General features: G+C 38.9%; 2 protein-coding genes across 2 annotated transcripts; both read right to left on the bottom strand.

Annotated features, from left to right (window-relative positions):
- Positions 1–1,250: 1,250 nt before the first annotated feature.
- LOC116255585 (universal stress protein PHOS32-like) lies at positions 1,251–4,068 on the bottom strand. Its single transcript, XM_031631457.2, has 4 exons — positions 3,657–4,068; positions 3,419–3,528; positions 3,172–3,290; positions 1,251–1,492 (listed from the first exon to the last, which is right to left on the bottom strand). The coding sequence occupies exons 1-4, from the start codon at positions 3,829–3,831 to the stop codon at positions 1,405–1,407; spliced, it is 492 nt and encodes a 163-aa protein (XP_031487317.1). The 5' UTR covers positions 3,832–4,068; the 3' UTR covers positions 1,251–1,404.
- Positions 4,069–6,483: 2,415 nt separating this feature from the next.
- LOC116256780 (uncharacterized) lies at positions 6,484–11,990 on the bottom strand. Its single transcript, XM_031633263.2, has 3 exons — positions 11,627–11,990; positions 11,401–11,506; positions 6,484–6,785 (listed from the first exon to the last, which is right to left on the bottom strand). The coding sequence occupies exons 1-3, from the start codon at positions 11,736–11,738 to the stop codon at positions 6,707–6,709; spliced, it is 297 nt and encodes a 98-aa protein (XP_031489123.1). The 5' UTR covers positions 11,739–11,990; the 3' UTR covers positions 6,484–6,706.
- Between the last annotated feature and the right edge of the window lie 1,009 nt (positions 11,991–12,999).

The following is a 12,999-nucleotide window of genomic DNA, read 5'->3' on the forward strand; positions in this document are numbered from 1 at the left end:
ACATGCTACCCTCACTTCTGCTAGTTCGATTCTGTTTATCCGACCTGAAACAAGCAGAAAATTTTGACAGAACCATCACAAGCTCATCGAGCATTCAGCATATCCATCTGCAAAATGGTGAGACTCGGCGCGATGTCTCCAACCAGTAACAAACTCCGCTTAAGAAAATGAGCAATATACGATGCATAAACATATAGTTTCCATGCAGACAAACTAGCCTTTGGAAACAGGGAAACTGTCAAAATATTGCAAAATGGGATCCAATGATACATTACTAAAGCTTGTACTGAACGAACTTAGAAGCGTGTAGGGCACCTTACATGGAGGAGTAACAAAAGGGCGGAGATGTAGCAGAAAGAGCCACAGGATTCAGTTTGGGCACATCAGAACAATATATATATATATTTTTAGAAAAAAAAAACGTCTTTTAGAGGAGCACCAGAGTATGAAAGAAAACCACAAAACAATACACAGAAACAGTCCACCACAGATCTCCATGCCAGACCACTGCTGCTGTAACAGCATCTGAGAAACACAAATTTAAAAGGAACACTTCCTTGCAAATCACAATATATCCTAAAATCCCTAAAGATAGAAAGCATTCACGCTTGAAAGTTCAATTTGTAATTTGTATATCAAAAGTATGGAGAATCAGCACCGGCAAACAAAATGAAGCACGCTTGACAGAGAAGGGCCAACACCAACAGTTGGAAAAGAAAAATAGGAAAGAAACAACAGTTCCACTTGCGAGTTGTGACGCTACCTCAATTACCCGTCTGGTCTTCCTGTTTATTACCTACGTTTGCTTCATATTTCAGAGGCTAAAGAAACAGAAATATTATTTAGAAAAGGATTCTTCCATATAATAGGAAATAATTCGCGAGCAACTTAAGCCACAAATGCATGATCATGCACAAGGAATGTGCATTGACAAACTTGTCATATCTTCATGGCCACAAAACAAAAACAGCGTGGCTTCCCACAGCCACATGCAATCATCCATGTTCACAAACTTTGCATTCCACAGAATGGGCCATTCCTTTCAAAGCACTGGCTTTCCAATCTGAGCATGTTAACAAACTCTCAACACATTCACCGTTGAATCAAATTGGGACAACAATATGCAGCAGAACAAATCAAGCTGAAAAGCAAGTTGAGTCCAGAGATTTTGAAAGACAATCAAACCAATACTTAAGTAATCAAGTTCCAGTTATACAAGCCAGAAAATAAACCGAACCAACAGGCAAATGAAATTCTAAAGTGTAACAAATATATTCATTCTTCCTCTTTCAAAAACCTATTCATTTTACTTCATAGCATCAAAAAATGTACCAGATACTTGACGGCTTATTGCACTACAATGTAAAGTTCAAGTTTTGCTAAACACACTGGAGATATACTTCTTCAATGCTTGGGCTTTAGATCTTTCACGATTGTCACAGGACAAGATGCATTTGACAGAACATAATTGGAAACACTTCCAAGCAAGATCCTGCACATTAGAAAAAATTAGAGTGAAAAAAGGAGTGACTATTTGTTAATTAATTTTGAAGCATCTGATAAAAAGAAAATCTTGGATAAAGATAACCAATTAGATTTTTAGACTAAAATTGCTATTGTCTGCAGCAAAAGATATTGCTTCTGTCAAAGATCCATTTCAACAATAAAGTAGAAGTAACTACACCAAACAGCAGCACATCTATGCCATCGGTTGCAATTCATAGCTGTAGCAGTGAGAAGGAAAAAATCCACGTCTGTGTAGATTGTTTGTGTATCTTGCCTAAACATAGACTGCAAAGCTTGCTGATGTTACTGGCAAATACAAATGGCAAAATAGAAACCTACTGACACCAGATGAGCTACCTTTCAACCCGTATGTGTTCTATCCATTATTTTCTTAAATTTCTTCACAACAGCTAATTCAACATCTCTTTGTTGGCATCATCGATAACTCAACATTTCAGTTTTCACAAGTCCCAATTCATCAGGATCACCAGAAAATGTGAAACCATTATCATCAGACCCTGAAGGTCAGCATATTTTTCCTGGGCACTAAGTATATACACACACAAACACACCCTTTGAAATCATCTACCTTACTCCTTTTGGTGTCAAACGGGTTGCAGGCATCCCATGAGATTTACCAACTGTTCTTCACAAATCTCGACATAATTTCAGCATGTCACAGACTAAGTGACAGTTGAACTCCAATGTGCCAATAGATGGGATAATGGCTGTATGACCATATAAGACAATATAGAGGCACCTCCTCATTTCATCCTCATAGTTAATCACTTACTTTTTTTTATCCATGTGTTAACGGAAAACAATGACGACCATCATTAATAAAAAAACCTGCTTCTATCAATGGATACCAATGGTGAATTTGCACCTTCAGGGATATAGGGGCGTACTGCGTACCACATCATTAGCACATTGAATTTTTGGGTCACAGACAACCGTACGATTTCTATTCGATCCAAATTGCCAACAAGAAGGTAATCCATCTCATGACATCTCTAAATGAATCAAGCCAAAGCAGACAATGCATGCCCTAACATGGGTCAGATGGCCCGAATCAGTTTATTCCATGTCTGACCATGACCCACGGATTAAATCTGGATCTTGCAATTGTACCTCACTCCATGTATAGACTCAAGTCTACCGTCTTCTCTAAGATAGACCTGGTAACAGAGTTAATCTTGATCCACTTACCTGCCGAACCATCACAAATCAGACTCATGCCTAACCAAATTCAGAGTCACAGGTTTTACAAATGGAGTCGAAGACTCTTGGAGTTTTTAAATTCCCTCATCCGTCCAAGAGATCTGGCTGAACGGAGTATTGGTCCCTATCGTGCATTACACTCACATATAAGTAATCCTCTTGCCCTAGGTGAGCATGAATTTGAATGTGATCGCGTTCCAGAAAAGAGATTAACCGGAAATTTCCAGCGTACTAGCAATGAAATTTCAATCTTAGACATATCTCATGATGGTGCACCAGAAGAGGCAAACCCATGAAGTTTGATATTCTTTCACTGAGATCAATCAGATGTCTACATGAAGGCACCCTACCAACAGATGATCAAAAGAAGGAATGGCAAATTTTCCACTTTACATTCAGAAAACTTACACAAAAAAAGAGAGAGAAAAAGGAGAGATTTCTCACCTTTGGATCTGTCCTAGACCTCGGCTGCCCATCACCAAGGAATCAAGCTTCAGATCGCCCACCGCATCACAGAGCTTCTCCCTCGGATCCCCCCAATATATTTTCGTCACGATCGTCACCTAACAATCCACCACCACCAATCAGCCACGAGTCCAAAGAACCCACAAGTGAAGAACAACACGAGAGGAAGAAAACCAATGAAAGATAAACCAAAGAAAACAGAGAGATAGAGAGAAGAGACACAAACTTCTTTCTGCCTCGCAGCCGTATCAAGCATGTCCAAGACCTCTGCGTCGATTGCGACATCGTACTGCTTCATCGAACTAGCATCTCTGAACTCCGTCAGAGGAATCAATGCTGTTCTCGGGAACAAATAGACCACCATGACCAAAATCATCTTAAACTAGTCCGATCAAAACGAGAAAGAAAGAGAGAGAGAGAGAGAGAGAGAGAGAGAGAGAGAGAGAGAGGCATGGGTGGCTTACGGGATCCGCACTGCGCCCAGAGGACGTTGCGCACCTCGTCTCCCTTGCTGGGCTTCACGTGGATGAGCAGAAGCATATCTCCCTTCTGCATCAGGTTGTCAACCGCCCACTGCAGCGCCATCTTACTGCTCTTCGAGTAGTCCAGCGCCACCCCAACCTTCCGTTCACCCGCCATCTCTCTCTCTCTCTCTCTCTCTCTCTCTCCCGCTGAAATAAAGACGGCAGGAGATAAGAGCTATTTGCCTGATATTCTTCGAGACGCCTCCTTTGTTGCTGCCCTCCTCTTCCTTCTAGCAATTTGCAATTCCGTTTGCCTAAAAAAGGAGATCCTTCGCTGACATTCTCGCATCGCACAACCGGAGACCTGGCCCCCCTCCGTTGCTTTCAAGTATTCTTTGCCGGCCTCTGCTGCTTGTTGACGACTTTATGAAGTGCCTCACATTTCTAATATTCCCACATTTCTAATATTCTTGATACACTTGTGCTACCGACTATCGAATAAGAAAGCAATCATATCAATGTCATGTGACTTTAATTTAAATATCAGATAAAACTTAGAAATACTTTTCTAATTTAAAATATGCGTTTCAACCTGCCGTCATTTAACTTGTGGGACCTAAAGAAATTCAGTTTATCTTGAGATCCTTTCTTGCTAGTTGATAATAATTTTCAAGTGACGCCCAGCTGTTTTACCCCACTAGCCGCGTCATTGCCCCAAGCGCAAAGGCGGTTTCTCGGTCCCATGCAGTCCGATTGTCCAAGGGTCTTCTATGCCGATCATCATACTTTTCAGAAAAATTTTGGTCGATTATAAAAGCCATTGCGTAAAAAAATGATGAAGTGTTTAAACTGTCAGTATGCACTATAAAAACATGAGTAAGGCGTCCTTTGCCATTGTGAAAGCCAAATGCACATTAAAAACAAAGCATCATCATTAGTTTTACTTGAACTGATCACATTCAAATAATATTTTTTCCAGAAAAAGATGTGCTTTCTTTTATCTTGAACAAGTAGAGCCGTCTTTGCTTTCTTTTACCTTGAACAATTAGAGCCCTCTTTCTTTGACATTTAGGAGAAACCATAGACGCCAATTGGATTTCAACGGTTTGAATACTGACCTTGATTAAATGAAACGGAATGGATCAATTCAAACGTATGGTCCGACCATGTTGCAGCAACATACAGATGCGTGGAAGCCTTGTCACTATTGAAATATGACTATTTCTGCCATGGAAATATGACTATATGAGGCTTCTGGGCCATGGTGCTGTCTCTTTTTGAGTCTCCGTTCTTGGCTCTACGGCTCTACCTTCACCGTCCTTTCACAATTCACACCAAGGAAACGTACAAGTTTATGTGGCGGCGACGATGCAGCCGTTTCAAATTTGCCGTTCTAATTCTGGAGATGTAAACCGGTCGGGCCTCAGCTGAACGTGGATATAATTACTAGCTTCGACTGCCGAGATGTCTTATATTATAAGCTCCGAGGTCCATATAGAATACGGCATCACAGTTTGTTACTCATCTCCTAAGCAAGCTAAAATTTGGATTCCCAATCACATGAATTTTCCCTGGCATGTGGTCCCTTCAAAGTGAGATTTGCTCATTTCAATTCACGCTAACTTGTAATGCAGGTTACTATTCCTTCTCTTTTCGGGGGCTGGAAATGCAAGGAGATTTTCCAACCGGTACTTGTTTTATAACTGAGTTAGACTCGGTCGGTTGTGAACTGGGCTCTACTCTAGATAACATTCATACACGTCTGAAACAGGTTTACTAAAGACCAGACAAAGTTGGTGCCCAGCTTACCACCCTTAGGTGGATGGCCCTTTCACTGAAACACGAATCAAGTTGGGTCTTGCGGCATTGAGACTTTCATGAAGTAACCAAATATTTTCAATAAACAATATGAATAGAAAAATGAGAAACAAGAATCAACGAAGAACTGAGATGGGAATATTGTTAATGGTTATCCTTAGGCCATTATTTTAAACTACTTTATTTTGTTAGATCAAACTGAAGGATTTTTCAAGTATGACAGCCCTTAACAGAACGAGTGTGGATTTTGATTTCTATGGGCACTAGGCCTTCAAAGGGAAGGGGTAGCTATTCTTTCATTGTAGAGTTAAATTGCCCAAAGCCCCGAGTGGCCATGTGGACCGATGAAAGAAGACAATGCCAACTGCGAGCCAACCCACATGCCTTAATGTTTAAAAAACGAGGCCAAATATATAAGGACAAAGATGCCTTTTTTCCGCAATTATGAATGGTCAGATGACGGTCATTCTACTAGCTTCTTCTGCGAATAAATTAGCTCAGATTGTTGTCTTGGCCTAAAAGTGAGTGGCTCTAAATCATAAAACAGAGATTTATCAAGAATTGAGAAAAGAAAGTGACAAAAACAAAAAATCGGTCCTTCTTATTTCATGAAAAAGAAAAAGGCAAAAGATGCTTTTATCAACCAATGGGTGCTAATGAAGAAGCTCATGGACTTTCCGAAGTCTATTATACGGTATGCATGCCGATCGTGAGGGAACCAAATTCTTAACCTTTTCCGATGCTTGAGTCTAACACACGAACTAGATCAGAGCTTGCTTGCATAATGGCCCTATCTCTGCTTCGCGTCTACCAGTGTATATGAACACCTACTATTATCAATTCTTTAGTACCATTTCCTTATTTCCACAAATACACCAACACTAAGAACGAAGGTTAACTTGGTTCTGATAAGCAAAATGCAGGCGAGATACGACCTCAACCAGAATATGGACCTTAGTCGATTGCACCTTTCCCTCGTCTCCCTCCAAGCATCTTCGAGAATAACAGCTGGATCATGAAACGCTTGATAGAATACAACAACAAAGTTTTACAGGACAACCCTAGGACTTCACATCATTAGTAAGACAAATTTTACAATCCGAGAGACACAGATGGATTATGACTGAGTCATTCATAAAGCAGCCATCAGAACTGTTCCACCCTGAGATATCAGTACCCTGACACCGACACAATTATTGCACGGGAAAATCACAGATCACAGAACTAGAATGTCATGTATGGAGATAATTAGCCGCCATCATCAACTCCAAAGTTATCTCAGGCTCAATGTGAAACTCCGTCTCCTTCCCACTACAAAGAAAAGGAGGAGATCAGAATAACACATAGACATGATCAATATCTACACAGTGAACGATAATAACAAAATTTCACCCGAAGATCTTGAGCGTGCGACTCTCAGCCATAGCTATCCATGGCAAAAAGAAATCAGCAACATGGAACCAAAGAAAGGTTTACAGAAACCTATGTCGAAAGTTGAGGCATAAGAGTGAACATGAGATGCAAATTAAACATGTTCAGGCACCTCTCGTGTCTTCAACATGAGCATCCCATATGTACACAATGATGAAGTGCTCAATGCGCTTTTGTTTCCCTAGCTCCTAAAAGATGGCAACATCAGATCTTGAATACTGCAGTACCCACATGGCAAGCGGATGTGGAAACATATAAAATGAAAAAATTACTGTTATCGTTGTATTTCAAAGTCCAAGATTCTAGTTGGTATAACCGAGAAGTGAAATAGGGAAAGCACATCTTCTATGTACAGACCACCTTATACATAACCATCAACGAAACTTTCAATGGTAATCTGATTAAGCAGGTCCAGGCATCATAAATTTGCTGAAATTGGGTTTCTTGGAACTACTGAAGAGATCACAGAAAAGATTGATTCAAATCCTTTTTTGTCCTTAACCTTACCAAAATTCCATGACAAACGTAATCATCTTTGGTTGATGAAACTTCAGAAGAAATCCAACCTTGAAAATCCTTTTAACTGAAACCACCAACAAACATACTGAAATCAAGGTCTTGTTTTATTCATTATCTGGTTTCTAGAAAGCAAAGAAACAAAAGGGACAAAACAAAAGTAACAGCCATGGAGGGAATACTTTATTCATGATGTAAAAGGTGAAATTTCTCAAACTGATAGGACAAAAAGCTTTGAAGGAAAAAAAGGGAGGATTTCAACCAAGTAAACTTGAATTAACAGGATCACAATAACTCAAACAGCACCAATAAAAAACAATCCATAAATATGGTTTGAAACTTACATGCTATTTAACAATAAGAAACAAATGTTTAGCTAGCTTTGCAAAACCATGTACGATCATTTCCTGCAAGTTGCAGAATACACATATTTGTTTATAGAAATTGGTTGCATGACACTTGAAGGCTAAAGCTGATTTTTTTTCAAAATTAGTCGGTGCATAGGTAGGTTTTCAACAATAAAAACATTACACATTTACTTTTCTAAATTTTTTAGTTGCAAGTCATCCATATAAATGTAACACATGTGGAAGCAAAAAAATGCTCCAATTTCTTCCTGCAAAACAGACACTGAGCAATAGATGAAAGATTAAGAGTTAGCCTGGAAACAACAATGATTCATTCACATGCCAAGCAATAGTTATCAGCTTCAGCTCATCAGAAGTCCTTCATATGTGCACATATTAACAGATCTAGCCACAAAAATTCGAACCTGAACGACTATTTCTTGTCATAACCAACTAGTGGTCAATGCATTACATTGTATCAAATACACTCAAAATTTTCCGCAGTATTGCATCCTATATGTCCTTCTTAAAAAAGAGTTCCACCAAAAGCCGTATCCCAACATATTAACAGATCTAGCCATAAAAAATCAAATTGGAATGACTATTTGTTGTCATAACCAACTAGTGAACAATGTATTACATTATATCGAATATACTCAAAATTTTCTACAGGATTGCACAAGAGGTCCACAAGAGCCATATCCAATTTCTATTCCTAATTCGAGCTGATGTCAACATTAAGTCATTCATCAATGTGAGGTACTTTTATTAATGTTATGCATAATATGGGAGAATATAGAAGATAACACAAATTATCAGTAAGGGAAAAGAGAAAAAATTGCCCCAGTTGGATCCAAATCCAACTGATTTTCATGAAATACATTACCCTGCCAGAACATTTGTGTCTATGAGGTGCCCCTAAGCATATGTTACAGTAGACATTTGTCCATGATCACAAGGAGAACAAGTTGCTTCCAGACGGCACACAAAATAAGCTTCATTTGGACCTGCAGAAGCTTGTTGCTCTTCGGACCCAGAATTTGTGGCACCCATCAGCTAGAAATTTGTTATATTCTTAAGCTATTGGTATGTAATGAAAGTTAGTTCACCATAACTTAACAAGAGTTCAGTACGTGGAAGATACTCCAGAATGGACAATACAAGTCAAAGTCAATCTGTGTAGGGCTTGAAATGTAAGGCAAAGGTGACACAGAATCATGATCCTGCATGTTGTTCTCAATAATATTAAACCAGTGAAATAGTTTCTACACTGCACTTTGGTTGCCAAAAACAAAGTACGAGCTCCAGAATCTGATATAACTAGTATTTGGCAAACACGAAACGGTCATAACTGCAGCAAATTGACAAATTTGAACTACAGGATCCAACTAAAATCTTTTGAACAATAGCTTAGCTAAGGGGGGCATGAATAGGGGTTGAGATTCACTAAAGAGAATAGTACAAGAGAGGATATCATCATCTTGCCAACAATGGGGTCATTTACTACATCGAAGCTCATGCACTAGGAAAGGAGTGAAATTTATTTAAGACTAAAAAATCAGATGGCCTTGTGATGGTTCAACCTGGGCTGCTTATTCCACCAAAATAAAGTGGAAGACAATTCGCTGCTTATTTGAGATGATAATGACCCCAAAAGAATACATTTTTGTGAAAGAGGTTTGTCAAACAAAATCATGATAGCTTTCGAATACCATGGGTACAATTTTAGAACAAGATCTTAGATTAGAGATTTTCCACCCTAAAGACAATCATCAATCTTACCATACGTTTGACAAACAAAGGAACCCTTGTCCCCCTTACCATCTCATCCTAGTCCTTCACAAAGGGAATTAAAAATAAATCCTTAAATTTGAGGTGCACTACCCATCTATGGACAACACAAAAAACTTCCGTTATAAATTCTGTGAGTTTACGACGGGATTTAAAGAATCATGTAAATGTAAGACTTTCAATTTTGAAGTGACGGTTCATATTTCATAATGATAATTTTTTGCATTGCTACAATATCTTTACATCAGCAAATATATGTTTTACACATCATGTCATAATTTTTATATAAACTTATACACTAACATTATTAATTTGCTGATATTTTGCCAATATTTTCCTAACGAAAAAAGAATCTTTTATTTTTTTTCCACAATCTGATTTCATAAGGTGTAAAAATACCCTAAAAAAATTGCTTGCTTTTTCAAAAGATAGTCCAGTGAAATGAAAATCTGAATGTCATACATATACATGGGAAACAAAGCCCTCCATTGCAATGGACAATTTCTAAGATTTGGAAGCTTGAATATGAAAATTTTCAGCCAATGAAACTTTTCTCACATGTATTTTAAGTTTTTCATGTTTAAAACCAAAATTTTCTTAAAGCTCCCTGAGTATAGAACTTCTATTTTAGAGAGAAAACAAAAATATTGTTGAAAGAAGCAACAATCAGAAGAACATTCAAATGGTCAAACCGCTATGCTTACTCAGTAGAAAATGTTGATTGGACAAAAAAAAAACACATTTTCTTGATTTCCTTCTCTGCAGCTAAACTATGTTTCCTCCTAGTTAGCAATTAAAGGGAACAAAAGAACGTAATGAGATCTGTGACCAGAAAGTTTGAGAAGCAAAAAAATAAGCCCACTTCAACACCTCATGTCCTACAATGGGATCTACTTCCCTGACAGCAGAAATGGCATTCTAATTCTCATGCCAAGTGCAACAAGTCCAAACCCCACTGGCGAAACACTAAAATCTGATAAATACATGTCCTTCGACAGCAGAAATGAAATTTTCTCACATCCAGTAACAAGTCAAATGTCCACTTGTGAAACACTAAGGTTTCCTAAATATGGTCTAAGTAGTCAAATCTCAATTCAGATACAGGTTGTTCAGGACCCTACAAAGACTATTCAAGATTAGTCTGACTAATTGGTCTGACTCGGTCGATTAAAAACAATAAATAACCTCACATATACACAAAGATACACATACTTATATATAGATGCAAAAACATATGCATTTATGCAAAGAATGCAGATGTGTATTTACAAGTCACGAAATAGTCGGCTGACCAACAGAGTTAGCTAATTTTACCAATTAGTCACCGGTATGAAGCACAGGTTGGTCGACAACCGACGCAACTGAGTGGCCATACTAGTCAGCCAACTAGTCAGGATTCTGACAATTAAAAACAGAATAGGAGATAATTTTATGGAGGAAACAAAAGAGAGATCAGCAACGGAACGGAAGAACAATGACAAGAGTAGCGAGAAGTTTAAAGTCCAACATCAGTATTCATATCCTGCTGCTAACATATGTACCCTATCTAGGGACACAAAAACACGACCACCAAACAAACTGAAGGACCAAAGAATCAATAAAAAAAGCCAAGACTTATAAATCACCAAGCAAATCCACAGGCTGGAAATGAGACGCCTACTATGTACAATTAGCTACAGCATACGCCACATTAACGCACCCAATACCCAGGGAAATCAATCAACACCCAAGCTCAAAACCAACAAACGCAAACTCGGGCAGACAAGTGCATACCACTTGAAGGCCAAACACCAAGAAACCAAGACATTCGCTAGAATCACATGCGTCAGAAAATCTCATACCTTGCATACTGCAACGACCAATAAAAGTATTGGCAGACCTTCTCCAGAACGGGCGTGCTGATATCCGGGAACCTGACCTCGCCGAGCTGAGTCTCCGTAAAACTACCTACCATAAGCCATACGAAACCAGATCAGCAAGCAACTTCGGAAGATCTGAAACCCTAAGCCCATCCCCAATTCACAAGAAAACGAGATCGGAAAAAGCGGCATGCGAGTTCCAGAATACCTGAAGACGTGAGCATGTTTCTGAGCGTGTTGGAGACAAGGGCGGCCTTCCTGTCGATGATGAATTCGAAGCCCTCGGCGCTAATGAGCTTCACTGTATCCTCTTTCTTCATTTCAGAATAACCGCTTCGGGACTCGAGAAACAGTTTCAGAAGGAAAAAGGAAATGACGTAATCGGAATCCCCAAATCGACAGTAGCACGTGACGTAGGCCGCTACGGCAGACGCAGATAACCGGAATTCCCGGATTTCGAGCAGAAAACGTCAATCCTTTAGTCGGATTCCGTTCACGCAGAGGCAAATGAAAGAGAGAGAGGGAGGCGCCCTGCAAGGGAAAGATCAAAGTAGTCGAGAACCAACGTCTTCCTTCCGGTATATTGCAAACAAAGCTGCTATTTCCTCGTATTACCTTATAAGCGACCTTTCTTTTGGTTTATTTTGGAAACAGCACTTGCTTTGCTCCTTTCTCTTTTCTTTCTGTTTCAGAAACGCGTGCGATCCAGAACCAGTATACATTATTGCCCTGTGTGAAGGAGAATCTTACTTTTGAGTTTTGACATTATGTTTAATGGATTGATCAACTATTCATTCCTATTTATTGGTAGGACCGTTAACGGTACATATGCTTCAGAGTGTTCCATTAACCACCCAAAAGTTTTCCCCACTTTGTCCAAATTGCACTGTATATCCACTCGCTTTATGACTTTGTGAGCCTTCATGTCCGCTGACAATGAGGTCAATGCTATAAGTTTTTTTTTTTTTTTTCTAAAAAAAAGAAGATGATTTCGCATTAGCTTGCCCTCTTTCTGTTTGAAATGACCATAGTTATGGTATCCCAAATTGTTGAACAGATATTTTAGGAATTATGTATGTTATATTCTTAGATTTGTCTGTAGCTTCCCAATTTGAGTGTCTTCTTTACACATCCCTCCTTCGATATTGTTGTATTTGTTTGATGTAGCTTGTCAGCAAGTCTATGGTTGCATGTCCACAACGTCCTCACATTCCCCTTGGGAAACAGACTATTATGCTAGAATGTGCCTGTATTGCACCGTGTAGTACCACTCGGACATTGAGTTATATCGTGTATACGTCCTCGTTACAGCATTAATGTGATAACTTTACAAGATGTTTGATAATTGTTTCGTTGGACACGAAAAACAGGATCTCCTGTCTACCATGCCCTTGTCATGTTTGTTTTGTAAATGATGTTTTCTGTCCACTGTTTGATGGTTTTAGGAATAAAATATCACCTTCCTTTTCTACCGCATTTGTTTTTTGTGTTTTCTAACATGTCTATTTTATTCAACGTTTGATGTCTGTTCTGTTCAATCTTTATGTTCCTTACAGTGTTTGCGTCTTGTACAGTCTGTTC

This window comes from Nymphaea colorata, chromosome 6, assembly GCF_008831285.2.
Source record: "Nymphaea colorata isolate Beijing-Zhang1983 chromosome 6, ASM883128v2, whole genome shotgun sequence".
Taxonomy (NCBI): Eukaryota; Viridiplantae; Streptophyta; class Magnoliopsida; order Nymphaeales; family Nymphaeaceae; genus Nymphaea; species Nymphaea colorata.

Bases quoted from the DNA above. Each gene is read 5' to 3' on its own strand.
- LOC116255585 (XM_031631457.2), bottom strand. From the start codon at position 3,831: ATGGCGGGTGAACGGAAGGTTGGGGTGGCGCTGGACTACTCGAAGAGC. The intron at 3,529-3,656 runs GTAAGCCACCCA...TCCCGAGAACAG, and splicing joins CTGGGCGCAGTGCGGATCCC to CATTGATTCCTCTGACGGAG. The intron at 3,291-3,418 runs GTTTGTGTCTCT...GTGGATTGTTAG, and splicing joins CGGCTGCGAGGCAGAAAGAA to GTGACGATCGTGACGAAAAT.
- LOC116256780 (XM_031633263.2), bottom strand. From the start codon at position 11,738: ATGAAGAAAGAGGATACAGTGAAGCTCATTAGCGCCGAGGGCTTCGAA. The intron at 11,507-11,626 runs GTATTCTGGAAC...GGCTTATGGTAG, and splicing joins AAACATGCTCACGTCTTCAG to GTAGTTTTACGGAGACTCAG. The intron at 6,786-11,400 runs GTATGAGATTTT...TTTTCTTTGTAG, and splicing joins TGGTCGTTGCAGTATGCAAG to TGGGAAGGAGACGGAGTTTC.